The 25878-nt window shown below is 38.1% G+C and overlaps 1 protein-coding gene across 1 annotated transcript in view; it reads left to right on the forward strand.

Moving 5' to 3' along the window:
• LOC127581688 (mannosyl-oligosaccharide 1,2-alpha-mannosidase IA-like) overlaps positions 1-25878 on the forward strand; it is an 82637-nt gene that overhangs the window by 16967 nt on the left and 39792 nt on the right. The window contains 10 exon segments of the mRNA XM_052036313.1: positions 1376-1472; positions 9202-9317; positions 20316-20396; positions 21337-21363; positions 21365-21433; positions 22778-22834; positions 22836-22904; positions 25191-25223; positions 25225-25272; positions 25274-25286. Coding sequence (XP_051892273.1) covers positions 1376-1472; positions 9202-9317; positions 20316-20396; positions 21337-21363; positions 21365-21433; positions 22778-22834; positions 22836-22904; positions 25191-25223; positions 25225-25272; positions 25274-25286 — 610 coding nt within the window.

A 25878-nucleotide genomic window follows, 5' to 3' on the forward strand; every position in this document is an offset into this window, starting at 1 on the left:
TAAACAGAGTGGAACCCCATTCCATTCCCTGAAACAAAGTCTCTGCCTCAAATATTCTGGATAGTGTCTGGCATTCAGCACCAACTGCAGGTGGTGGAATATAATGCCATTCCTACAGAAGAGAGGAGAATCAAAGAGGACCTTAGAAAATCTTTCCTTTTCTATTTTCTTGAGTATGTGGACCTCATGAAGAAAGGAATCAGTCATTCAGGGATCAATTATCTTTGTTATTAAAGTTGTGAGGTCTTTCTATAGGTCTCACTATGGTAGATAGTTGGTGTGCAATCCTAAAGATTACTGAATATTTGCAATGTGGAATGCTCAGGATAGTCTTTCAGGTATGGCCCTCTATAAAAAAAAGAACATAAGAAAATAGGGGACCCCAGGCCTCATCTCTTCTGTGCCAGTTCCTCATAGTCCTCAATTCCTTGATCTTTAAAAATTTTATCTACTTTTTTTAAACATCCCTGATGATATAACTTCCACAGTTGTCTGGGTTATATAGCAAGACAGGTAAATTATCTCCCAAAGAACCCCAATAGAATGTGATATAATGGGAAACATAGCAGAGTTGGATTACAATCAGTTGGATTACCAGTCTCTGACTAGTAGATCCTATGTGATTTAGGTTGATCCTGAACTTGATTTAATTAAGGATCACTTTTTATATATTGAACTTTCAGATATAAATACTCCACTTCTATTTGCCTTAATCTTTTCTTTCAGCTCTTTATTCATTTCAGTCCATGTTGTCACATGGACTTTTAGACACAGGAATAATTTTTATACATTAATGGCCAAGAGATCCATTTTATTTAGATGGAAGGATCCTATACCTCCTACTACATTTCAATGGTTCTCTCAAACTATAACATGTTTAAACTTAGAAAAAATTAGGAGTGGTACTATTGATCCTTCGCTTAAATTTGAGGAGGTTTGGAGTCCATTTATTCAGTATTTCCATATGATATAAGCTGACCTTTCTCGAATCCCTTTCAATAACCTTTGAAAACAGAGGAGCGGCGCTAATGACATAATTTTTTTTTAACTGAAGAACTATCAGTCCAGTTTTTCTTTTAAGTTTATTGGTTTGCTTTTGTTTATTATTATATATTTTTTTTGATTTCAGGGTTCTCTTTTCATATAATTAAATCTCTTCTCAATTTTTTTTGTATCATGCTCACTTAGCAAGAGAGCAGGAGGTCCAGATTATATTTTTTACTCCTTGTGAGCATATATATTAACTGTTATTATTGTCATCCCGATCTCTTCGCATCATATGGATAATCATTAATGTTATGTATATTAATTTGAAATTCAATAAAAAGGTAGAAAAAGAAAGGAATAATTTTTATTTGCTTCTCCTCATCCTTAGATGATGAAATTTGCCTGGGATAACTACAGACGATATGCGTGGGGAACTAACGAACTCAAGCCATTGTCAAAGAATGGACATGCCAGTGGCTTATTTGGTGAGTGACTACCTGGAACAATTATTCCTTACAAAATAAGTGGGATAGACACACTTTATAACCCATTTGGCGTGTCTGTGCTAACTGGAAAAAAATTGCAGTCAGTCAGGAAAAGCTTGACTATGTAACTGTATTTATGGGTCTCTGGAATTCCTAGATTTTTAGCCAAACTTAGGGGAGTGATTGATAAACCAGTGTTATGAACCAATGAGTAGGAGGTTAATGGAACCAGTGGAGAGGGATACTGGATTAGTGGTTCTACTGAAGGGATTGGCAGAGGATTGGTGAGAAGTTGGTGAGATCATGGAGTAAGTAGTGGGCTTTGGGAGTAGGATAATGGATTCATGAGTGAGGAGACATCCATGGGAGCAGAAAGAGAAAAGAAGAGTGTGTACCTTCTGCAAGGCTACTTCATCTTTCCAAAACCAATTGACCTTTGGTTAGTTAGACTATGTTCTTAAAGCAAGCAACATTTCCAGATCTTGCATTTTTTTCTTAGTGTTGACTGGGAGGACAATGTTACCCTTTCACTGATATCAGAGAGATGAATCCTTTTTCTGTGAACAGGGTTTGTAAATTTATCTTGCATTCTAGTAATTCTGGCAGAAATAAGTGGATTAAAATCACATGTCTCTAGATGACATGGAAACTGTATGAGGCTGATATAATGAAAATATCTAACTTCTGTAACCCTGGTGTTTTGTTGGAAATAAATGTCCTGTTTTTACAGAAACACCTTTCTGCATACTGTATACTAGAAAGACATTCCTAGAAGTTAGATCAATTTGTGTACATTTTTAGGTATGATTTGTGCACAAAAGGCACTTTGTCCATAGTGAATCATATCAGCAATCATTTCCAGGTCAAGTAGTGACCACTGAGAAATTCTTGGCCACTTTCAGGCATAATTCACTTTGTGTGCCTGACATCTGCCTAGTATGAGTCATGTATCAAATAACATCATTTGATGCCTAGCAGTCATTTTAAAGTTTATTGACAGAAATGTGGTGGCCCAGGCACACAGGAGAATGTCATATCCCCAAAGTCACCTCTTTTTCCTCACCTCCAGCTGCACTGTAGCTGACATGAAGGGTGTTCATTAAGAGATGACCTATTTCCCAACAGTCAATAAGACAGTAATGCAGCAGCTGCCAATGGAGAATGCATAGGTAAAGTTTTTGCATATTATTCTGGGTGAAAGCAACTTTAATGACTTTGTTAACTAGATCTTTCACAAATTTCCATATCTTTTGTGTCACCCAGTTGTACACAACTTATACCTGTAGTCCTCATTTAGTACAAAAGGTTAACCTCCAATTTTGACAAAGGATAAAAAAACTGAAGTCTTCAAATTCCTTAATTTCCAAAGAAACTTATTTAATTCTTCAGACAAATCTGAATGTGATATGTCAGAGATGTTCAGTGCTTCTGGTGTCAGTCACTTCATACAGGCTTGTTTGAGTAAAAATATTTTTTCTATCTTTTAATTACTTTTAGCAGCATTTCTTGATGCTGTGCTATTAGTTCTTTGTCCAGGTGAATTTCAGTAATTTTCTTAGGTTCTCAAAGCAGGTCACTGTTTAGATGTAAGGGACTTTTGATCTCTCCATGTTTTTAGCAAAATTAATATATTACATGTGTTTCTTCTAGAAGATTGATTACCTTTGTAGTTTACAAGCTTTATTTTTCCACAATCTCCTATGGGGACCACTATTCAGCCACAAATTTGTTCCTTTGCATGGAACCTAGAAACAAAGTTTGGTTGCCTTTAAAGAATGATATGGCCTTGGCATACCTAGACTAATTAATAAAGGATTAAGTAACAATCCTACTGTGTGGGGTCTCTAGAGGAAAAGTGAATGAAAGATTGGGGAGCGTTACCTCGAGGGTTGATTGTGGACAGGCAATGACAAGCATTTAAGGAGTGCACGTATAAATTACTAGCATTGTTCATTCCTGTCTGGTGCAAAAATAAAACCAGAAAGGTGGCTCAACCATGAATTTCAAAAGAAATTGGATATAGTGGTATATCCAAGGAAGAGACAATAAGTGCCAGAAAAGAGTAGTGAACTTGAGGATTAGAAGCAGTTTAGAATTCAATAGACAAGGGATTGGTTAAGAAAAAGATAGAGTACAAGAATAAGCTTGCAGAGAGTATTAAAAACTGTGTAAAAGCTTTTATAAATATGTGAAAAGAAGATTAGTGAAGACAAATATAGGTCCCTTATAGTCAGCAATGAGGGAATTTATAATGGAAACCAAGAAAATTCATCCCCTATCTTTTTGCGAAGACAGAACACGAATTATCTCCTGGAAATGTTGGGGAATACAGGATCTCGAGAGAGGAGGAACTAAATAAAATCAGTACTAATAGGGAAATGTTGCTAGAAAAATTGAATAAAGCCCGATATGTTTAGAGAACCAGTTGGCTGACTAGAAACAGATGGGAATAAATGGGGATCTTTCTGCATGGCAGACTGACACGTGAGGACCTTAGCTATTCATATGTATTGATGATGTGGATTAGGGTGATAAACATAATATCTCAAAGTCTGCAGAAGACACAAAGCTGGGTGGGAGGGTGAACCTTGAGGAGGATGTAGAGAAGCTCTAGATTGAATTGGACAAGTTGGGCAGATACACGGCAGATGCAGTATAATGTAGATAAATGCAAGGTTAACTACTTTTTTTTTGGGGAAATCGATCTATACAGTCATGTCTTCACCATTTATCTCTTTGTTATAGCATAGATGGTATACCCAGCAATACCTCACCAATCTACCACTTTGAACAATAAGAAGGATAAAGGCACCAAAGTACATGGAGTTTCTTCTACCTGCAGGTTCTTCACCAAATCACTCTTGACTTTGAAATTTGTCATTATTGCTCAGTTGTCCCTCCATCTAAATACTGAAGCTGTCTACCCAACAGCATTCAAGAGTGGTTCATTAGAAGGACTGTAGAGGTTCCAATAGGTGGCTCGCCACCAGTTACCCAAGGGCAATTAAGGATGGGCAATAAATACTGATCTTGTAATTTATTAGGATGTTGTCAACACTGACATCTTTAAAAATGCTGCTCAGAGGCTTGTTAGGAACATATCTTGTAATCTTTTGATTATAATTATAATGCTAACACATCAAAACTTATCAAATTTACCATTTTAAACTCTTTCATCAAGGAGTTACAATTTCTCTTAACAGCTGCTTGTTGTTGTACTTGAGCTCCCCCTTGTGCTAATGAGTTGATTGGGATCTCTGGTTCTTGAAGTAAGAGAACACACTTGTCGCAAGGTAGTTTCTGTTGTAAATGCTCTTCTACTATGATCATTAACCCAAGTATCTGCCGCTTTTCTTATCTAACTCTCAAGGTCCAAGTTAATCAAAAATTTTACCACAGTGAAAAGCAATAGTGATCATTTGTAGGTTGTTTCATGCCACCACAGAAATTCATCCAACCCTTCCAAATGTGAAGTCACCCTTGTGCCCCAGTACAATTTCTGCATTGGGGACAATGGAATAATGCCTTTCCTCTTTTTTGGGGTATTTTAAGAGTATCGTAGGATATCTTGGACCACCTTGGCTTGAGAGTGACACTGTTAGGCACTCCCAGAACAAGCTGGTCTTCCCAGCACAGTGTGGGCCTGGGATTATCAAGTAGGTCTTTTACTTACTGTATTCTTCAGTTTTGGCTATTCAACAGGGCTTTATTGTCTCCACATATCCTCCCCAACAATCCATCATGAAGGCATAGTTGTGTCACACTACTGTTATATCCATGTAGCACACTGTTTTGGGTGCACTAGAATTTCTAGGCATTATCATGTTCTCACTTCCCAAACATTTAAAAGATTTTGTAGAGCATGAAAACATAATTGAAACAATGTTATATAATTTTTTTTCTGCAGAAGTATCTGGAGCAAGTGCCTAGTTTAAAAAAAATGCTGACATATACCTGAACAGTTAAATGCTTAGATACCTGAATCCTCCCCAATGTGTTGATAAATACAACTGCCCTATTATAGAACTGCCCTATTATAGAGGCTGAAAAAGTACAACTGGGGAAATCCTGGAATAAATGAATTTTAACAGTTTGATAGGTGATAATTACTGCTGAACAAATCTCTGGCTGTAAAGAAAAACTAATTTTATATGTGGAATCTCAGTCCTAGGAGAAAATTATTGTAAGATTTTATAAAAACAACTAAACTTCTTTTACCTTTTTCCATCTGTTTCTTATCTCTCTACCTTAATCCCATCTGTATTTCCCAATCTTTATTTCCTTTATACACATCATTTAAATCTAATTTATATTTCTTTCTTCTTCATGGTTTGGATTCTTCATGTCTCAGTGAGGATTTTTCAGTCCGATTGGTTGAAGAGCCTTGCTGCCGCTTTTTTCTGCCCACACACGCCACAGATTCTCTGTATAGAGGCCGCCAGGCTGGAAAAGACGCCGGATCAGAGGAAATGCCCATTAACAAGCCAGCGAAAAATCTGTGAGCAGCTGTCAGTGAGGTGAATAGGGACACTGTTCCTTCACTGGTGAGAGAAAAATCCTTGTCAAGGGGAACGTGAGGACTCATCACCTCAGTGGGACATCGATTGTCCTATTTGCTTGCTTGTGTATGTTGGAGTTAACTCTCTACATGCATATCTACTCAAACTGTATTGTGGGGATAATCATAGCATAGATTCTTATTCTAATATTTTTAGGGAGTGTCTGGAGAACAGTACGATTATGAATTTTGGTGCCATTTCTCCTTTTTAACCCTAATTACCGAGCTAAATCAACAGAGTTGATGATTGAACTTGGCCTGCTCCAAATCTGTATGGGAAAAAAAAACAAATAAAGCTGATATATATTTAACACCTTTCCATCTTTGTGCATCTCCTGTTGTGTATGAAAACATGACTTTCAGTTTAAAATATAGCAAGGGCTCACAGTTAGTAACAAAATACATGAACAAATACTGTGGTTTATGTGATGGTGGTTAAGTAATAAATGATAGCCCGAAAAGAACAGGGGTGCCTGCCTGGTTTAAGTAGTCCAGAGGGATCTTTTATATCCAACATGGAGGACAGATGGGACTTCAGATATCTTGGCCAGCATTCCTAATCATACAGACCACCCTCAGTACAGCACTTTATTCACACTTCACTGAAATGTCAACCTGCATTTCATGCTCAACTGTCTGGTGCTGAACCTATTGCCACAACTGCCGGTTCAGTACGCCAACACCAAGTTGAACTGACGCATAATGTGTGGGCTAATTATGTTGTCTTGAATAAGTATAACAATTAATTGTGATCATTAATTAAACCAAATCTATTGCACTTTCTATTTTAGAATTAATACATACATTTCATGTACCTTGCTCATTCTGCTTTGTCATTTATGTATATCTGCCATTTCTGTCATAAGTCCAAAGTCTTAAGCTCCCCTTAGTTCTCATAATCAATTGCCTGTATAGCTTGGTAACAATAAATAATTCTATTAAGGTTAGCATAAACAAATACAAGCTTCTATTTGGTGCATTATATCTGTGGCTCTTTCTAGCATAACCAAAGGCTGTTTCCTCTGCTCAACTTTCTCCTCATTATCTTGTAATATCTATACCTAAAATTTCAGATCACACTCCTTTTAAAAATTGAAGGTCTCTATCCTTCCTTTGGCAGAGATTCTATGCTCTTAAAAATTCCCATTACATTCCTGCTGATGTTTTTTCTTATTGTAATTAATAATACTTCTACACTGAATTCTGTCAGAGGAAGTAATATATTCTTATCCACCCTAATAGAGCACTTCACAATTTTCAAGACTTCCATTGAATTTCTTCACCTTCTCTGCACTTATTATTGTAATTCCCCATCCCTGACAATCCTGATGACTATACATCTATGACTTGAATGCTGTTTATAGAACATGGAACAATACAGCACAGGACAGGCCCTTTGACCCATGATGTCTGTTGCAACCATGCCAATATAACTAATCCCATCTGCCTGCACAAAGTCTGTGTCCTTTTATTCCTTGCCTGTTCATGTGACTGTCCAGTGCCTTAACTGTTACTATCATATCTGCATCCACCACCACCTCTGGCAGTGTGTTCCAGGCACCTATCACTGTTTTAAAACAAAACTTGCCTCAATCTCCTTTAAACATTCCCCCTCCCCCACCCCCACCCTATAGGTATACCCTCTAACATTTGACATGTTTCTTTTATGGGGCATTCAATATTGGGCATGATATCTAGCTATGCCCTAACCATTGGCTGTACAAACCTGTCAAGATAGACTTTATATTCTGCCCGACTTGGGAAAAAAACTAAATTGCCTTTAATAATTTTTTTATGGCTTTATTTTCCTGCACATACATCTTCAATAATTATATTTGGATCCCTCAGCACCTTTCATGATTCTATGAGACAATTTTTGGAGACTGTTACTTTGATAATCCTTTGCAGCAAAATTAAGCAAGAAGCACACCATTGCATGCAACTGGTGGCCTGACTTTCTTTAGGCCTGCATGCCAGCCTGAAAAGTAAATCCAAAGTGCATATGTCAAACTTAATGTCATCCTGAGTCTTTGTTAACCAGATAATTTAAACTAGACCACCCAAGCACAGACCCATCTTCAACAGGTCTTATTACATGGGATTAGGAGAGAAAAGTCAGCTCCTATTTTTGAAACTTTGTAGTGATCAGATAATGTCCACCTGATCTTGGATTTTTTTTAAGGCAGTGGTAATAAGAATGAAGCAAAGGAAACAAAAGTAATCATTAAAGAAAAAGACTAAAAAATGGAAGTTGCATTACTATTTGAATGAAGAAATTGCCATCATAATCACATACCCTCCCTGGTTCAGAAAATTATTTAATTAATGACTGTAATTACAGATTAGAGCTGACCAATACTTTGTTCAGAAACACATCCATCTGTTTAGATCTTATTATGTTTGTAACCTGGTGCTTTCTTTTAACCTTAATTGACTATTAAGGTTAAACTTTGCTCTAATAAAATAAATTAATTCTCTGTAATTTCACAATCTTTATAAGCATACTGTACTCTTATACCATTCCACTCCTATAAGAGAAAATGGAGAATCTGCAAGAGTAGCTTTCCTATGCTAGAGGGAGCACATTACCTTCCTGATTGTTTTGTAAGATAGCCTGTAAAGAATGTATTGCTATCTGTTGCTGAGAAGATAAAATGGTTTATTTCAAATTGAAGTAATGAATCCCTTTTTAAGAAATTCCAGTTTAAATTTAAGGTTATGGAAGATTAAAGATTGTCTTTAATTTTATCTCTGATATTGAAATAATAGTCTATTCAGCTATTTATTTCCCATCTTGTTTATAGCCAGCCTATTCTCTGTATATGGGGCTGATTTTGTCATTTTCTTCCTTTTTTAGATCCTATTTGCACTGAGTGCCTTTTGATCTTTAAGATTTTCTTAAATCTCTTTTGCTCTCTAGACGTTTGTTAAGATGCAGTCCCTTCATACTTTGTTTGATCCCATCTTTCTGTTGAGTGTTGAAGTTAAGTTTTCTACAACGTGTAAATTTTATTCTTGAGAAATCGTTCATTCCTACTATTTTTACATTTACTTTAATGACAATGTGAAGTTAATAAAACAATGTGGGTTTTGCTACAAAAATGCTCAAAGGATAGGAGATGGATGTGTTTGTATCTGTCTAATGAAACTCCATCATTATTGTCACTACAGGAGGTCTTCTAGGAGCCACAATTGTAGACTCTTTGGACACACTTTTCATTATGGGTCTTCAAGAGGAGTTTAGAGAAGCCAGAGAATGGGTGGAAAACAACCTGGATTTCAATGTGGTGAGTTTACTATCTCAAACCAGATTACATAGGAAATTGCTGGAAGTTTCAGTCTAGATCTTATTGTGATATGTAATTTGTGCCAAAGGAATAAGTCTGATGACAGGAAAGTGAGCCTGGTATCAGTAGTGTGTGCATTTCTAGAATGCAGACAAAATACTTTCTTTGAAAGTCTAAAATTGAGGGTATTCAGCTTGGTAATTGCCATGTTTGGAAGTTTTTAAATGGAATTGTTTTAAGAAAATAAAATGTATTCCAGATGAAATTCAGTATTTATGCAGTTTTTTTTTCACACTTTAATAGGAGTGACCAATTATAGTGTACCAATGATGGAGAAGGTATGTGATGAGTTAAGTAGTAGAAGGTGATGGGAAGTTGATGTGCAGATAATCCAGTGGGAGTTTATATTAGTTTTGGAGCTTGGCATAGCATCTTGAATGTTCTTTTATATTTGGCATTGAATCAAAATTGGTCTTCTGAGCTGATGAACAAGTAGTGAGGGATATGTTTATGGGCTCAGGTAATGCATTTTGGTGGTATGCAGTTATGCTGCTGGCCTGCCTTTAATCTGTCCCATTAGCCCAGAGGTAATGATATACCACAGAAGATCAAGTCACCTCCCCAATCTTTTATGGCAGATTATTGTCAATTTTTTTTTTCACAAAAATATCTCCTGTTCATAGAACACAACAGCACAGTACAGGCCCTTCAGCCCACGATGTTGTGCTGACCTTTTAGCTTACTCCAAGATCAATCTAACCATTCCCTCCCACATACCCCTCCATTCTTTTTTAAAAAATCATCCATATGCCCAAGAGTCTCTTAAATGTCCCTAATGTATCTGCCTCCACCAGCATGTCTGGCAATGTGTTCCATGCATCCACCTCTCTGTATAAAACAATTTACCTCTGATATCTCCTCTGTACTTTTCTCCAATCACCTTAAAGTTATGCCCTCATGTTAGCTATTTCTACCCTGGGAAAGAGTCTCTGGCTGTCCACTCCAGCTATGCCTCTTATCATCTTGTATACCTTTATCAGGTCACTTCTCATCCTCCTTCTCTCCAACGTGAGAAGCCCAAGCTCACTCAACCTGTTCTCATAAGACATGCTCTCCAATCCAGGTAGCATCCTGGTAAATCTCCTCTGCACCTTTCTAAAGCTTCCACATCCTATAGTGAGGCGACCAGAACTGAACACAATATTTTAAGTGTGGTCTAACCAGGGTTTTATAGAGCTGCAACATTACCTCATGGTTCTCGAACTCAGTCCCCCGACTAATGAAGGCCAATATGCCATTTGCCTTCTTAATCTTATCAACTTGCACAGCAACTTTGAGGGATCCATAGACTTGTACCCCAAGATCCCTCTTCCTCTAAGAATCCTGCCATTAACCCTGTATTCTGCCTTCAAATTCAACCTTCCAAAGTGAATCACTTCACACTTTTCTGGGTTGAACTCATTGTTGTTGGTACCAATGTGTACCATGCCTTCTGGCTGCTCACCCTCCCTCTTTAGAATGCTGTGGACCCAATCTGAGACATCCCTGACCCTGGGAGGCAGCATGCCATCCAGGAGTCTCTTTTACATCTACAGAATCTCCTGCCTGCTCCCCTAACTATGGGGCCCCCCATCACTCTTGCTCTCCTCTTCTCCCCCCTTCCCTTCTGAGCCACAGAGCCAGACTCAGTGTCAGCAACCTGACCACTGCAGCTTTCCCCTGGTAGGTCATCTCCCCCGAACAGTATCCAAAGCAGTATACCTGTTATTGAGGAGAACAGCCACAGGGGTTCTCTACACTATCTACCTTTTCCCTTCCCCTCTCCTGACAGTCACCCAGCTACCTGCCTCCTGCAACTTAGGTGTGGCTACCTCCCTGTAGCTTTTTTATCTATAATCCCCTCATTCTCCCATATGAGCTGAAGGTTATCCAGCTGCAACTCCAGTTCCCTAACACAGTTTGTAAGGAGCTGCAACTGGATGCAGCTCCCACAGATGGAGCTATCACAGAGACTTGAAATCTCCCACATCTGGCAGGAAGAACACACCACTGACCCTGGATCAATCATCACTACTTTAGCTAGGCACTAATAGACAAAGAAAGGCATTTACCAGAAACTTACCTTAGCCTCTTCTCACTGAAGCCTCAGCTCCCCCACTGTAATACTGGTCCACTCTAACAATGGCCACCTCATTTGACCCTACCTTCTTTTTATTAGTTGTTGCCATTTGGCTAATTTCCCATTCAATCATCACCTAACAATTTGCAGCTGTGCCTCTTATATTGTCTGGAAATACCTGGAAAAGAACTAGGTCCCGACACTCATCTCTTTATATGGCTCCCACTTCTTGCACTGAGAGCTCTGCTTCTCGCTCCAAGTTACAGCCCTCATTTCTTTGTTCATCAGGACAAATCAATCTTAATACTTGGCAAGTACACTCAGCAATGAATGTCTCATGTCATGATTCCTCAGTTGTGTTTCTACCATCTTGAAGAGTCAGGTTAGATGTGTATTAGAATACTCACCACTTACCTAAATGGGTGCAGCATCATCAGTACTTAATGAGATTAACAGCATTCACAATCAGCGTTTTCTTGATCTCCAGCCTCTGCACCACATGCCGCAGTAGCAGAATTTATAAGTTACATTTTATTTTAATAGTTTGTTTTAAGTTTGTTTTAATAGTATCTCCAATACCTTTCATCTTTTCTGTTAGAAAGGGCACGAGTAAGGACATACCCATGTGCTGGATGAATTTCAAAAAAATGTGGTTGGGCTGTGGACAAGAGAGACAAAATTGTAAAATAAATAATATTTACTGTTATTAATTACAGTAATTTGCAAAAGTCAGTGGACACATCCACTTCTTGTGGGGAAACTAACTTAAATGGCCATAGTTTTTATAACTTTTAAAACATTTATATCTGTGAATATTTCTGATAACTAAGCATTTTCATTGCAGAGCCAGAAATAGATTAGTCTATTGATGGCAGCAATTTGAAAGAATAGTTAGGCTTACTCACTTCTGGAAAAAATATTGTTTATAATGCAACAAATCATTATTTTATATCCTTCAATTGTTCTTAAGAAAACAAAACAAGATATTTCCGCTGCAGTTATCCCACTGTACAACTAATACTGCTATACAATGTGACTCCCGTCACATTTCACAAGCAATAAATGTAAATGCCGCATGACTTGCTATGGTGAGAATAAGCCAGTGTGAGCAAGTATTCAACAAAAATGGGTAAAATACAATATGAAGAATATACAATCTTGTTAGTTGATATGATATACAGTATGAAGTATATACAGCTATATAGTTACATTCACCCAGTTACAATCTTTTCCTTCATGCTCTTTTGTTGTTTTGCTCAGGCTTGATCACATCAAAATACAGTATGTTTGGTACCTGCGGAATTAGGCAACATTGATAGGCAATGTTTGCTGCCTCAGTAGTTCAAGTTAAACTCAAGATTTCCCCAGATAAATTATTTCATATTCACTTGCAGAAAAGTATGTTTGGGGCGAACTGTGCTTTGGCAACACATCCAAGGTTAGGAATCTGGAGGGAGTGCTTGCTGTGCTGATGTTTGAACTTTTTTCACATTGGATATCCAAGCTGCCTTCATAAGTCATGGTCCTGAGATTTTGACACTTGCCAAGTAGACCATACAATTCCCTCATTATTGCAGTGGTAATCTTGAAGTTTGTTGATTTCTTGAACATGCCTTGAAAAAGTTCATTCCAATCCAGATCTTTGTTTTTGCACCATCTTTTGCTCAGTGTATTAAATCCATTACAGTGTTCCATGATTGATGAATGCAAATAGAACAAATCTCAAAAGACAATAGTTTTCATAAATGGTTTCCACCAATGCCAAATACCAGATTTGTGTCATTTAATAGTGTTGTCAGTTTGTTCATTACTTGAATATCAAGGGAAAAGACTACATTTGAGGTACAGCAAGAATACACAGTACACTTTTATCTGTAAAGTCATCAAACACTCTGTGAATCAGCTTTTTTCATTCATTCTATCAGCTCCTTGTGTAATTCAAACACCTTGGGTAAATATTCCTGATGAAGTTTGTTCATGAAAAGAAAAGCACCTGTGCTGGGAAACTGTTTCTGAATGCATTCCCTTAATATTATGAATCCTGTTTCTTCAGCGCTATGTTTTGCACTTGAAAAAAAATTTCAAACTCAAATATGCCCTATTTCAAGCATTACCACTCTCCATAATGTGTTAAAACATAGATTTAAGAGTTATTCAAAGGTTTGCTCTTGATGTCATGTCAAATTCAGTTTCGCATCTGTCATTGATGGTGATTTGACTTCATACATGAACCACTGAATTAGGAGAATGAGTAGACTACATGGGCTTTCAACCTGCTTCAACCATTCAATAAGATCATGGGCTCATCTGATCGCAACCTCAATTTTGCATTTCCACATACTCCTGGTTACCTATCACCCTCTTGCTTATCAAGAATCTGTCTTCCTTCTGCTTTAAACTATTCAAAGATTCTGCTCTCCCAGCTCTTGAGGAAGAATTCAAAAGAATCATGACACTCCGAGGAAAAGGTTTATCTATTTCAGTCTTAAATGGGTGAGCCCTTATTTTTAAACAGTGATGCCCAGTTCTAGATTCTCCCACAAGAGGAAACATCCACCCTGTCAAAATCCCCAGGACCTTGTGTGTTTGAATCAAATTCACTCTCATTCTTCCAAAGAATGTTTAATTTTAAATAATCATTTAAAGAATGATTCAGCCATGATCTTATTGAATAAAGAAGCAGGTTTGAAAGCCTGCTCCTCCTAATTTCTCCTAAGCCAATCTTCTAAAGATGTGACCTGTGGAAAGCATCTGGCCCAGATGGAGTCCCTGGCCATGTCCTTAGATCATGTGCAGATCAGCTGGCGGGGGTATTTGTAGACATTTTAACCACTCCATATTTCAATCAGAGGCTCTCACCTGGTTTAAGAAGACCACCATCATCCCGGTACCAAAGAAAAATAAGGTAACATGCCTTAATGACTACCACCCGGTGGCTCTGACATCCACCATCATGAAGTGTTTCAAGAGGCTAGTCATAGCACACATCAACTCCAGCCTCCCAGACAACCTCGACCCACTGCAATTTGCCTACTGATGAAACAAGTCCATGGTGGATGCCATCTCCCTAGCCCTCCACTCATCTATGGAGAATCTGGATAACAAATATACCTATGTCAGTCTTCTATTTATTGACTAGAGCTCGGCCTTCAATACCATAATACCAAACAACCTCATCTCCAAACTCCTAGACCTAGGACTCAGCACCTCCCTTTGCAAGTGGCTCCTGGACTGCCTGACCAATAGATTGCAATCAGTAAGGGTAGGTGGCAACACCTCTGCCATGATTATGCTCAACATCAGTGCCCCACAAGGCTGTGTCCTCAGCCCCCTACTTTACTCCCTATACACTCACGACTGATTCTGCTCTAACTCCAGCTACAAGTTATCAGATGACACCACCGTAGTGGACCGGATCTCAAATAACGATGAGATGGAGTACCGAAAGGAGATAGAGAGCCTAATGGCATGGTGTAAAGATGACAACCTTTTCCTCAATGTCAGCAAAACAAAAGAGTTGGTCATTGACTTAAGGAAGGGGGGATGGTGCACATGCTCCTGTTTACATCAATGGCCCTGAGGTCAAAAGGGTTGGGGGCTTCAAGTTCCTAGGAAGTGAACATCACCAGTAGCCTGTCCTGGTCCAACCACGTAAACACCAAGGCCAAGAAAGCACACCAGCGCCTCTACTTCCTTAGGAGGCTAAAGGAATTTGGCATGTCCAGTTGACTCTCACCAATTTTTATAGATGCACCATAGAAAAGCATCCTATCTGGATGCATCATGCTTGGTATAGTAACTGCTCTGCCCGAGGCCACAGAAAACCTGCAGAAACTGAGAGTTGTGGACACAGCTCAGCACATCACGGAAACCAGCCTCCCCTCCATGGACTCTGTCTATGCTTCTTGCTGCCTCGGTAAAGCAGCCAACATAATCAAAGACTCCACCCACCCCAGACATTCCCTCTTCTCCCCTCTCCCATTGGGCAGAAGATACAAAAGCCTGAAAGCACGTACCACCAAGCTCAAGGACAGCTTTCATCCTGCTGTTATAAGACTATTGAAGGGTCCCTTTGTACAACAAGATGGACTCTTGACCTCACATTCTACCTCATCGTGGCCTTGCACCTTATTGTCTGCCTGCACTGCACTTTCTTTGTAACTGTAACACTTTATTCTGCATCCTGTTATTGCATTTCCCCTTGTACCACCTCAATGTACTGATGTGATGAAATGATCTGTATGGATGACATGCAAAACAAAGTTTTTCACTGTATCTCGGTATATATGACAATAATAAACCAATTTACCAATTTAAACTGTACTGATAAGCTTAGCTTATCCAAACTTTCCTCAAAAGGCGACCTGTTCATCCCTGGTATTAATTTGGTAAACTTCCTCTGAACTGCTTGCAACTCATTATATTCTTCCTTAAGTGTGGGAGATGGTACACAGTCTTCCAGCTTTGGTCTCAATGAAACATAACCTCTTTTTTTATTCAAGTCTTCTCGCAATAAACAATAACATTCTGTTGTCTTTCCTTATTGCTTTCTATACCTGCATACAAACCTTTTGCAAAACATGTACGAAGATACCCAGATTCCCTGACACCTCAGAGCTCTGAAAATATACCACAATTTAGTTAGAATATTTTGTTTTTATTTTTCTTATCAAGTTGAACAATTTCACAATTTCCTATATTGCATACCATTTATCAGATCTTTACCCGCTCACTTAATTAATCTATGTACTTCCTCATCTCTTTACATCTTCTTCATGACTGACTTACCTACCTGTCTTTGTGTCATGTTAAGAGTTAGGAACCATACTTTCAGTTCCTTCATCCAAGTTATTTCCTTAAAGCATATAGAGGCGAGATAGGGACACCTGGTTGAGCGGTGCTGCAACAACAACCTCTTGCTCAATGTAAGAAAAACTAAAGAACTGATTGTTGACTTCAGGAAGGGGAAGGAGGGCAAAACATATGGCAGTCACATTGGTGGATTGCTGGTGGAGAGGGTCAGCATCTTGAATTCCTGGGTGTTAACTAATTGGATGACCTGTCCTGGACTCAGGACATAGAGGCAATCACAAGAAGGTGCAACCAATGTCTTTCTTAGAAGGTTAAGGAGGTTCAGCACGTCACTGAACACTCTAACAAACTTCTGCAAATGTACTGTTGGAAGTATCCTAACTGGTTGCATTATGGTCTGGTACAGCAATTCAAATGTGCAGGAACATAAGAAACTGCAGAGACTAGTGGACTCAGCTCAGTACATCACTGGCATATCCCTCCCCACCATTGGAAGTATCTACATGAGGCACTGCCTCAAGAAGGCAATATCTATCATCAAAGATCCCCATCATCGGGGCCATACCATCTTCTTGCAGCTACCATTGGGCAGGAGGTACAGAAGCCTGAAGTCCCACACCACCAGGTTCAAGAGCAAGCTACTTCCCTTCAACCATTCAGTTCCTGAACCAACCTGCTTGACCCTAATCACTACCTCAGTATAGCAACACTGTGACCACTTTGCACTACGATGGACTTTATTTTGTTCCAATTGTGTTCTTCCTTGTATAATTTATGTTTTTCTTGTGAATGTGTCTCTGATGCTATGTGCCTTAAATCTATCTGTTGCAAGTAAATTTTTCATTGCATCTGTGCATATATGTACTTGTGTATATGACAATAAACTCGACATTGACTTTAACTTTAAATTATAAAAATAATTAAGCCTCAGCACTAATCCCTGTACTGCTACAACTTGCTAACTAGAAAAGGATCCATTTATGCCTACCCTCTGTTTCCTGTTAGTCAGCAAAGTGAACATTAGCACATCACTTAGGCATATTGTATAACATCACATTACAAAACAATTTTTCTCCAGCAGCATGTATTTCCTGGGGATATTGCCTTGCATTTTCTAAAGTGTTGTCATATTTCGCACCCTTTTGCCATTTCACCAAATTTTGTACATTGTAATACACCATATGTAGCTGCAGTTAAAGGGGAACTATTAGATGCAAAACTGTTGACTTTGCAACCCTAATTAATGATTTATTTATTCAAATCATGTTTTTAAAGTAACTTACCTTTGTAATTATTTTTTTCTCAGTACATATCCCTTGATGTACTGCAGTTCATTGCTGCAATCCAGGCATGTGATTTAAAAATAAAAGATAGAACATACTAGAAACAACAGTGTTAACAGTTTAGTTCAAAGACTCTTAATTAGAAGTGGAAAAGCAAATTGGTTATAAGATGCAGAGAGGGTGGGGAGTAAATAGATAGGACAAAGGGTGATATTATGATAGTGTGCCAAATTTGCCCAGTGATTCCAATGTTTACAAAACTGTCTGGTTAATAGATTGAAGGCAGTTAGAGAAATAATAAACAAATAAAGGGACGTGTAAATGCTGTGAAATGTGAGTCAGAACTGTGCTGCACCTGAAACCAAAAAAAAAAATTCTAGAAATGTCCAGCACATCAGGCAGTCTGTGGAGGAAGAAGAAACAGAGTTAATATTACAGATGCATAATCTTGCAGCAGAACTGGCAAGTTCTAATGCAAACAGAGAGTGTGAATTAGCTGAAATTGTTGAATTAAATATTGTTGAATTGCAATATTAAGGCTGCAACATGCCCAGCTATATTACGTGAGCACTATCACCTCCAAGTTCTCAAGTTATAAACCACCCAACAAAGACAGGTATCACACTGGTCCTCCATTGCCACAATAAACCTACTGGCATTATGGACTGCAGTGAATGACAATTTAATATCATTTTCTCAAGGCAAGTTGAGGTGATCAGTAAATGCGTTTTTGCCTGTGTCACTTAGAATTTATGAATGAGCTTAAACCTAGTGAATAGTGAACGCAGAGCAGAGTCTGTTGGAGGTTCGGGTAGTGCTTCAGGTTATTGATTTCTCAGGGTGTTGGATCATTATCCTGGGGCATTAGCAGTGTTTATCTTTCCACTGATGCTGCCTGGCCTGTAAGTTGTTTTTTTTCTTTTTCAATCTTGTTATTAGTTTCCAAATTAATACAGATTAATATATAACATCGATGATTGTACATGTAATACAAAGAGATCAAGAGAACAATCATGGCATAGATAATCATAAAGAATAACACAATATAAAGAAAACTTTAGATCTCACGATCTCTTAGTAGATGAATATAATATAAAAGAAAGGAAAGAAAAAGATTTATTGTGTATATAAAAGAAAAGAAAAAAAAAACAAATCAATAAAAAGTTGTAAATAATCAAACAAAACTAAAAAGAAAATTTCAAAAAAAAAAGAAAAAAGAAATTGGACTGAAATTTCTCAATAGAAACAGAGCAATATTATGTCATCAACTCCGTTCCTCTAAATTGAAAAGTTATTGAAAAGGGATCTATATCATATGAAAGTATTGAATAAATGGACTCCAAATGTCTTCAGATTTAAGCGAAGGATCAACAGTACCACTCCTAATTTTTTCCAAGTTTAAACATGATATAGTTTGAGAGAAGCCTGTAAGTTGTTGTATTTTTTTGTTTTGGTTTCAGATTTCCAGCATCTGCAATTCTTGCATTTCAATCTCTGGCCAATTCTGATTCTGAGAGAGTTTTTCCTCTCTCAGTGGTTACTGCCTAACCTAATGGGCTTTCCCAGCATTCTTCTTTATTTCAGATTTCCAACAACTATGGTGTTCGATATCTCCATAAGTTCCAGCAGTTTGTTTCTTATCTGTATTCCCTCTTTTTACACCTCCTTCAGATAGATTAGCTGTAATTAATAAGCTTTCAGCACTCTCTCTTAGTTGAAACTAACTTGTGTCATCTGTGTTCTCTTTTTATTCACCCAATTACAGATATTCTTTCCATTCCTTATCCTACTTTTTTGAAAATTTCCCAAACCTGGTCATCAACTAGAAAACACAGACGCTGCCATTGATCATATCTAGAATTTTCAGTTTATATTTCAGGTTTCCAACATTGGTAGCATTTTACTTTTCATCTACAGTAAAATTTTTAAGGAAGCCAATTACATCACCCTAAACACCCTAAACGCAGTGGGACTGTCATGTGTTCTGACAGCACTTCTCAAAAGAAGGACAAGAGCACCAGACACATGCAAATAGTACCATGTGTAATTTCCTTCCCATCTTCACTTGAAAATATTTTGCCATTCCTTCATGTCATTTGGTCTAAATGTTGAAATTGCCCATTGAGAAACATTGCAGCAATACTATTACGAGAAATTCTGCACCTGTGCAAAAAGTTTTAGGTGCAATGAGGTCTAATTATGGAGTCCAGAGCCGGCATCTGAGAATGTATGAGAAGTATTGTTTGCTTAAATATGTAAACATTAAGCCTAATGCCTGTTTAGGCCCTCAAACAAATTTGACAGGCAGCATGAGTTGGACTCTGTCTTTCATAATTTTTTTGTGTATCCGAGTCATTATGCAGTCATTATGATCACCACCCACTCAATGCCCCAGCCTAATAACCTCTTCCTGAAGCTTAATTATAGGTCATTCCTAGCAGGCAAGGTGGCCCAGTATCCTTCCATCCTCAATCTGCCTCTGGATGCAGAACAAGCGCTGGCAGCTCATGCAAAAAATATCAATTTATAAACTGGATCTGGGATGTGCTATCTGCAATTTCTATCCCATTTTATATATTGTTCCAAAGGACTGTTAGACATAATAAATATGCTTTGCTATTCAACATATAATATTAATATTCTATGACTTGATGATTTTCACTGTAGGATCAATTATAATTGATGTTTTTATGGAAATATAGAACTGTTTTATTCTCTAGATTATATAATTATCTTATTATTGAATTGTACACTAATCTTATTCTCTGCTTTTTCATCTTTTAGAATGGAGAGGTGTCTCTCTTTGAAGTGACCATCCGCTTTGTTGGTGGGCTGCTATCGGCGTATTACTTGACAGGTGATGAGGTGAGACACCTCCATGACACATTTACTTAACTCTAATCTGTGCAAAATTTTGAGATGATTTTCAGTGATTAAAATATTAAATAATTACATTATTTAAAAATATTACTTTTAAATTATTCCATTAGAGCGTAATATAAATTGTACAGTGAAAAGAATACAGACCTGAAGAAATTGAATGCTGCTCTTTATACTTGGAGGACTAGAAAATGAAGGAGTAAAAATTAAACTACAACTACACAAAAGACCCCTGATAATCTATTTGTCCAGTCCACTTCAGCCAACTCTCCTTATTCTTTTGTACCAAATTTATACCAATTTCCCGATCTATACTGTTGGCTGGGAGTCTATAGGTTGTGAGGCACTGTCTGAGAGGAATTATGATTATGGGGTCTTTGAGAAATTTGATATTGATCTTTTTGTGGCAGTGTTTCTGTTGAAGCTGATGTTAACACTTGGCTGATGGAACTGATTAGGCAGTGGTCAGTTCAGCAGTCATTGATACCTGTCATGATATGGTGATGTGGACATCTTTGAAGTCCCTTGTTCAGATGATGATGTAATCCAACAGGTGCCAGTGCTTGGAACAGGGGCTTTTGCAATGAAGTCTTGTGTGTTTGTCTCTGGCAAAACAGGCTGTCAGTTATAACATAACTCCAAGCATTTTGTAAGGAACAGGGACCCTGCTGGGGTTAACCTCACTGCTTCCTTGCTGATTATTGCCTGACCAGAAGGTTGCATTTCACCCAGGAGGATCAGTTTGTATTCTTTCTGGGATGCAGACCAGGACATCTTTCAAGGAAAGGCTAATCCAAAGGCTCATCAATGCAACATTCGAATAGTGTGTCTCAGAAACTCCAAAAACATTATTTGTACTTTCTTCAGAAATGCTTCATTGTCATTACTTGCATCTAATCCACTTACTATATTCTCCCTGTTGCAGTTATTCAAAGCGAAAGCAATTGAATTAGGGAGAGAAGCTATTGCCAGATTTTAATACTCCTACTGGTATTCCCTGGGCCTTGATAAAACCTTCGCAGGTAAGATGTCCTGATTCAAATAGAATGTGGTTCAGGGTGAAGTAAATTCATTAAAATAATATTGAAAGTAATTGTTCCTCCTTGAAAGGCAGTTCAAGTTCCTTTTCTCTTGAAATAATAAATGTTTGGAATTATCAGAATGGATGGTTGATTATATCATCTCAATTGCTACTTCACAACCAACAGGAATAAGAGAGAATTTACACCACAGTCCAGTTCATCATTCACAATCAGCAGCTATCTTAACAATTCCTTCTAAATCCCCTGTATCCCATTTCTAATTATCCAGTCTTTGTGTCCCAGACTGCCACATACCTCAACTATTCTGGAAGTCATCCCTTCCTGTTAGCCTCCAGCCTCATGCAGTCCATTTCTGTCTCCTGACTGAGCCCAAGCAGGATCTCCTCTTGGTAAATCAATATAACCTGCCCATCAAACTTACTTTTATCTGAAACTGCATTTTATCTCCTTACGTCTTCTATCCTGTCTATATCAGCAACTTGTCTGATACCCTTCACCAAATTAATCAGTTTAAATTTCTAGCCCGTGACTGTCTCCTTCTCATTGTGGATGTTCAGTCCTTCAATGCCTCCATTCTCCACTGAGTTGGTTTGCTGACCTTCAGTTTCTTTTTAGAATAACAAACAACACAACTAGCCTCTGTTTACTTTTAATCTCCTTCCCTGGGTGAATTTGTCCATGCATTGAATTGCCTTTAACAGCATTCATTTCCGTCAGATATGAATGTAAGGAATGAGAACAGGAGTAACCCACATGTCCCATGTTCACTACTTTTGTTATGATTTTATGATTATAACAGAATTTCTGCATCAACTCAGAAAGCGATCCCCTCAACTATGCTTATTTCAGCCTGGAGTATAATCAATAAATGAGCACCCATAACCCTCTGCAGGAGAGAATTCCAAAAATTTACAGACCCTTTGTATATAAATAATTTCTCCTTACCCAGGTTCTAAATGGTGTATCCTAAGATTGTGCTGTTAGTTCTGGAGTTGGCTATTTAGAAAGAGATGAGATGAAATTTCTTCACCCAGAGGGCTTTTAATCTTGGAACTCCCTAACCATGAGGGTTATGTGGCTCAATTGCTTGATATATTTAGAATAGAGATCAATAAAACTTATGGTTATAAAGGACTCCAAGGAAGTGGAAAGGATTAGCGCAGGAAAGAAGCAATGAAGTAAAAGTTACCCATGATCTTTACTACATGGCAGAGCAGCACAAGGAACCAAATGCTTTACTTTTGCTTTTTATTTCTTAGTTCTCTAGTGGAGAGTCCAGAACTAATTTATGGTAGTGTTAAGACTTTCATTTCTGTTTTACAGTGGCTAGTTGGTCGGAACTGGGGCTGGGCCTCAGGGGGTAGCAGTATTTTGGCAGAGTTTTGGCACCTTACATCTGGAGTTTGTCCACCTGAGTGAGGTGTCAGGTAATCCAAAGTTTGCTGAAAAGGTAAGTGACATGTTGAGAATTTACATATTTATTTGCATTCATAATCGGGCTTCAGTGTTTCAATTTGGGATGTCGGTGATAGAAAACACAATAACACTTTCAATGTAACATATTGAACTGTCCTTTGCATGCTATTTATCTGTCCGTTGTGTTAGAAGGCCCCTTTATATTGAGATAGATATGGTGATACCAGTAGGTGCTTACAAAAAGCATCGGTGGCATCAATTAATAATCCTGCACCATGGGAATGATAGTAAATTTATTGGTCCCATGGTACTAGCTGCCTTACTACAATGCAAAATAATCTAACATGGCACCAATTTTAAAAGGTTGCAGGAACAGAGAGATCTGGAGGTGTTTTTCACAAATCTTTAAGGTAATAGAACATAGGGCATGCTGTTATAAGTAAATAGGGTGTCCCTACATTTATAAATAGTGGCAGAGAAACCAAAAGCAAAGGTGCTATCTTAAACCTTGGTAAATACAGATGAGGCCCTAGCTAGATGCCAGGCTTTTAAAAAAAAATCCATTCATAAAGCAGCTTTCACCAACCACAAGACATTCCTAAAGTCTTTAAGCTGACAGTGGACTCCAGCATTTAAGGATGGGCAATAAAATGCTGGTCTTGCCAGTGAGTGGTGCATCTCCTTGCATGAATAAACAAAAAACTAATTCAGAAAACAGAAAGCTACTTTGTGAGTAGCAACTTCCACAAACCAGGAAATGTGATAATAGACAATTTTTTATGGATGTTGGTTAAGAGATAAATATTAGGTGGGGGACAACTCCCCGCTTGTTCTTTAAAGTAGTGTTCCTGAGATATTTTATGATCAGCAAGGCATAAATTCATTTATCTGTAAAGACCACACTTTGTCAGTGTTGCATTGGATTTTTGAGTCTTTGAAATCCACAACTTTCTGATTCAGAAATTAGATTCGTACCTATTGACACTACGTCCTAGAAAGGATTTTCATGCTAAGGGAAGGAAAAGAGGAACTTACTGTCAGGAAGAGCAAATACAGGAACCATCCTGGTGAAGTTTTCACAGCAGTGGCCCAGGACAAGGTTGGGCCCCTTAAGTAATGCAAGAGCTGACCTTCACCCTCTGTTTCAAACCTGCTACTGCAGTTAATGTCTGTGCCTTTTGTGTATCATGTATCATTGGAGGAAGTAGCAAGTCTGATTTCAATCATGTATTGCACACTAAGTAACATTATTCAAACATGCTTGGTGCCTTCATGTGTAAGCTTGTCAATTGTATGGTGTGCTACGATCGAAGATTCTGAAAGCACCAGTGCATTGAGTACCCGATTACCTTTTCTTGATGCAAGATTTTCATGTACCATCGTACTATTTAGCTGTTTTCAATTTTCCCTAGTAACATTAAGGAATAACATCCAAATTTTCTTTCTGGTGACATTTTGAATAATATTGGTATTAATAACAATTGAGTGTCATATCCCAGTAGAAGCAGCTTTTAGTACCACTGAAGGCTCAAGCTGAATGTTCTGTTAAAGGTTTGGAAGCAACTGTCTGCAAATCAAATCCTATGTAAACTGAACCTAATGTGACAGTAGCACCCATGGTGGTTTTAGCAGATTGCCCCGCAAAATTAACTGGTCAGAAATATCAGAAAAAAAGGTCAGTAAAAGGGGAAATGGTTCCATGTTCATCACATGAGAAATGAGTGAAAAACAGTATGTCTGACAAAAAGAGTTGCATGAAAGCCTTCTGTACCCAGGTTTCACAAGAGACACCACTAATCAACATTTCTGTTGGAGCCACTTATGTGCAGGCTATCTTCCACAAGGCAGTCTTCTGTGACCTTTGTACCTTATGTATATCTCAAGTATAAGCTCACACTAATGCTATACAGATCCCAGAGTCAAAATCAATGTCAACCTTGCTCTCAGAAATCTTACCCTCAGAAATCATTGCAGGATGGCTTTGCATACAAAGGGAAATTTTTGCTGCTTGCTACTGCAACTTTGAAGTGAAAATAAAAGCTCTGCCAACAAGTGTGGCGAGCTTGGATTTTTGATTAATGTAATTTTTACATTCCAATCTGGCAGGGTTGCCAAAAGGCTCATGTCCGTGCAGGTACTTTCCTAGTAACCTATTGCTTAATAAAAGATATTTATAGTAGAAAGTTATAACACTGTTTTTCAGAAGATTGTGTGGGTTCCTCAACTTCTCTGAGAGGATTTTATCATCCCGTTCCTATGATTATAGCATGCAGATGAATTTCAGGCTGTAGTATTTAAACTTGAACTTGTATATTTTCAGGTGATGGCAATCCGGAAAGTTCTGAATCGCTTAGGAGAAACCTCATGGCCTTTATCCCAATTATCTTAGCCCTGTTACTGGTTCACTGGGGGCAACGTAAGTAGCTCTACAAATTTACTCGCACTCTTGGATTTCCGTGGTTTAATTTCCAACAATTCAGCCGTTGACTTCATGACCACAGATTTTACGTAGAAAGAGAACATATTGGTGAGATCTGAGCCAACCAAGAATTGCTACATTTAAAGAATGAAGATGAATGATATTTGTACATGTGCTGAATTTTGGCTCATGGGAAGCTTTGCATGGGCGATAAAGGAGGCAAACTGGAAACATTCACTCACTGATTCAGAACTTAGGCGTGCATTATTTAACTTTTAATGCTTTTTAACATAGTTCAAAGTGTTCTACAGCCTCTGAAAAATTGGATGGCATAGCTTCCCCAGGTCCAAGTTTAAATTGCAGTGATGCCCCAATTGTAAATTCAATAGAACGACCTCACTATCACAGGTCCAGCAGCTGTCTATCAAGAAACCTACATAACAGTGAGGTTGGTAAATCTTAGAATCTTTATGCCACAGAAGGAGGCCAAATTGATTCATCAAGTGTATTTCGGTTCCTTGTAAAACAATCTATTCAGTCCTGTTTCCCACGCTATTTCCCCAATAGCCCTGCGATTTATTTCCCCTGA

This window comes from Pristis pectinata, chromosome 22, assembly GCF_009764475.1.
Source record: "Pristis pectinata isolate sPriPec2 chromosome 22, sPriPec2.1.pri, whole genome shotgun sequence".
Taxonomy (NCBI): domain Eukaryota; kingdom Metazoa; phylum Chordata; class Chondrichthyes; order Rhinopristiformes; family Pristidae; genus Pristis; species Pristis pectinata.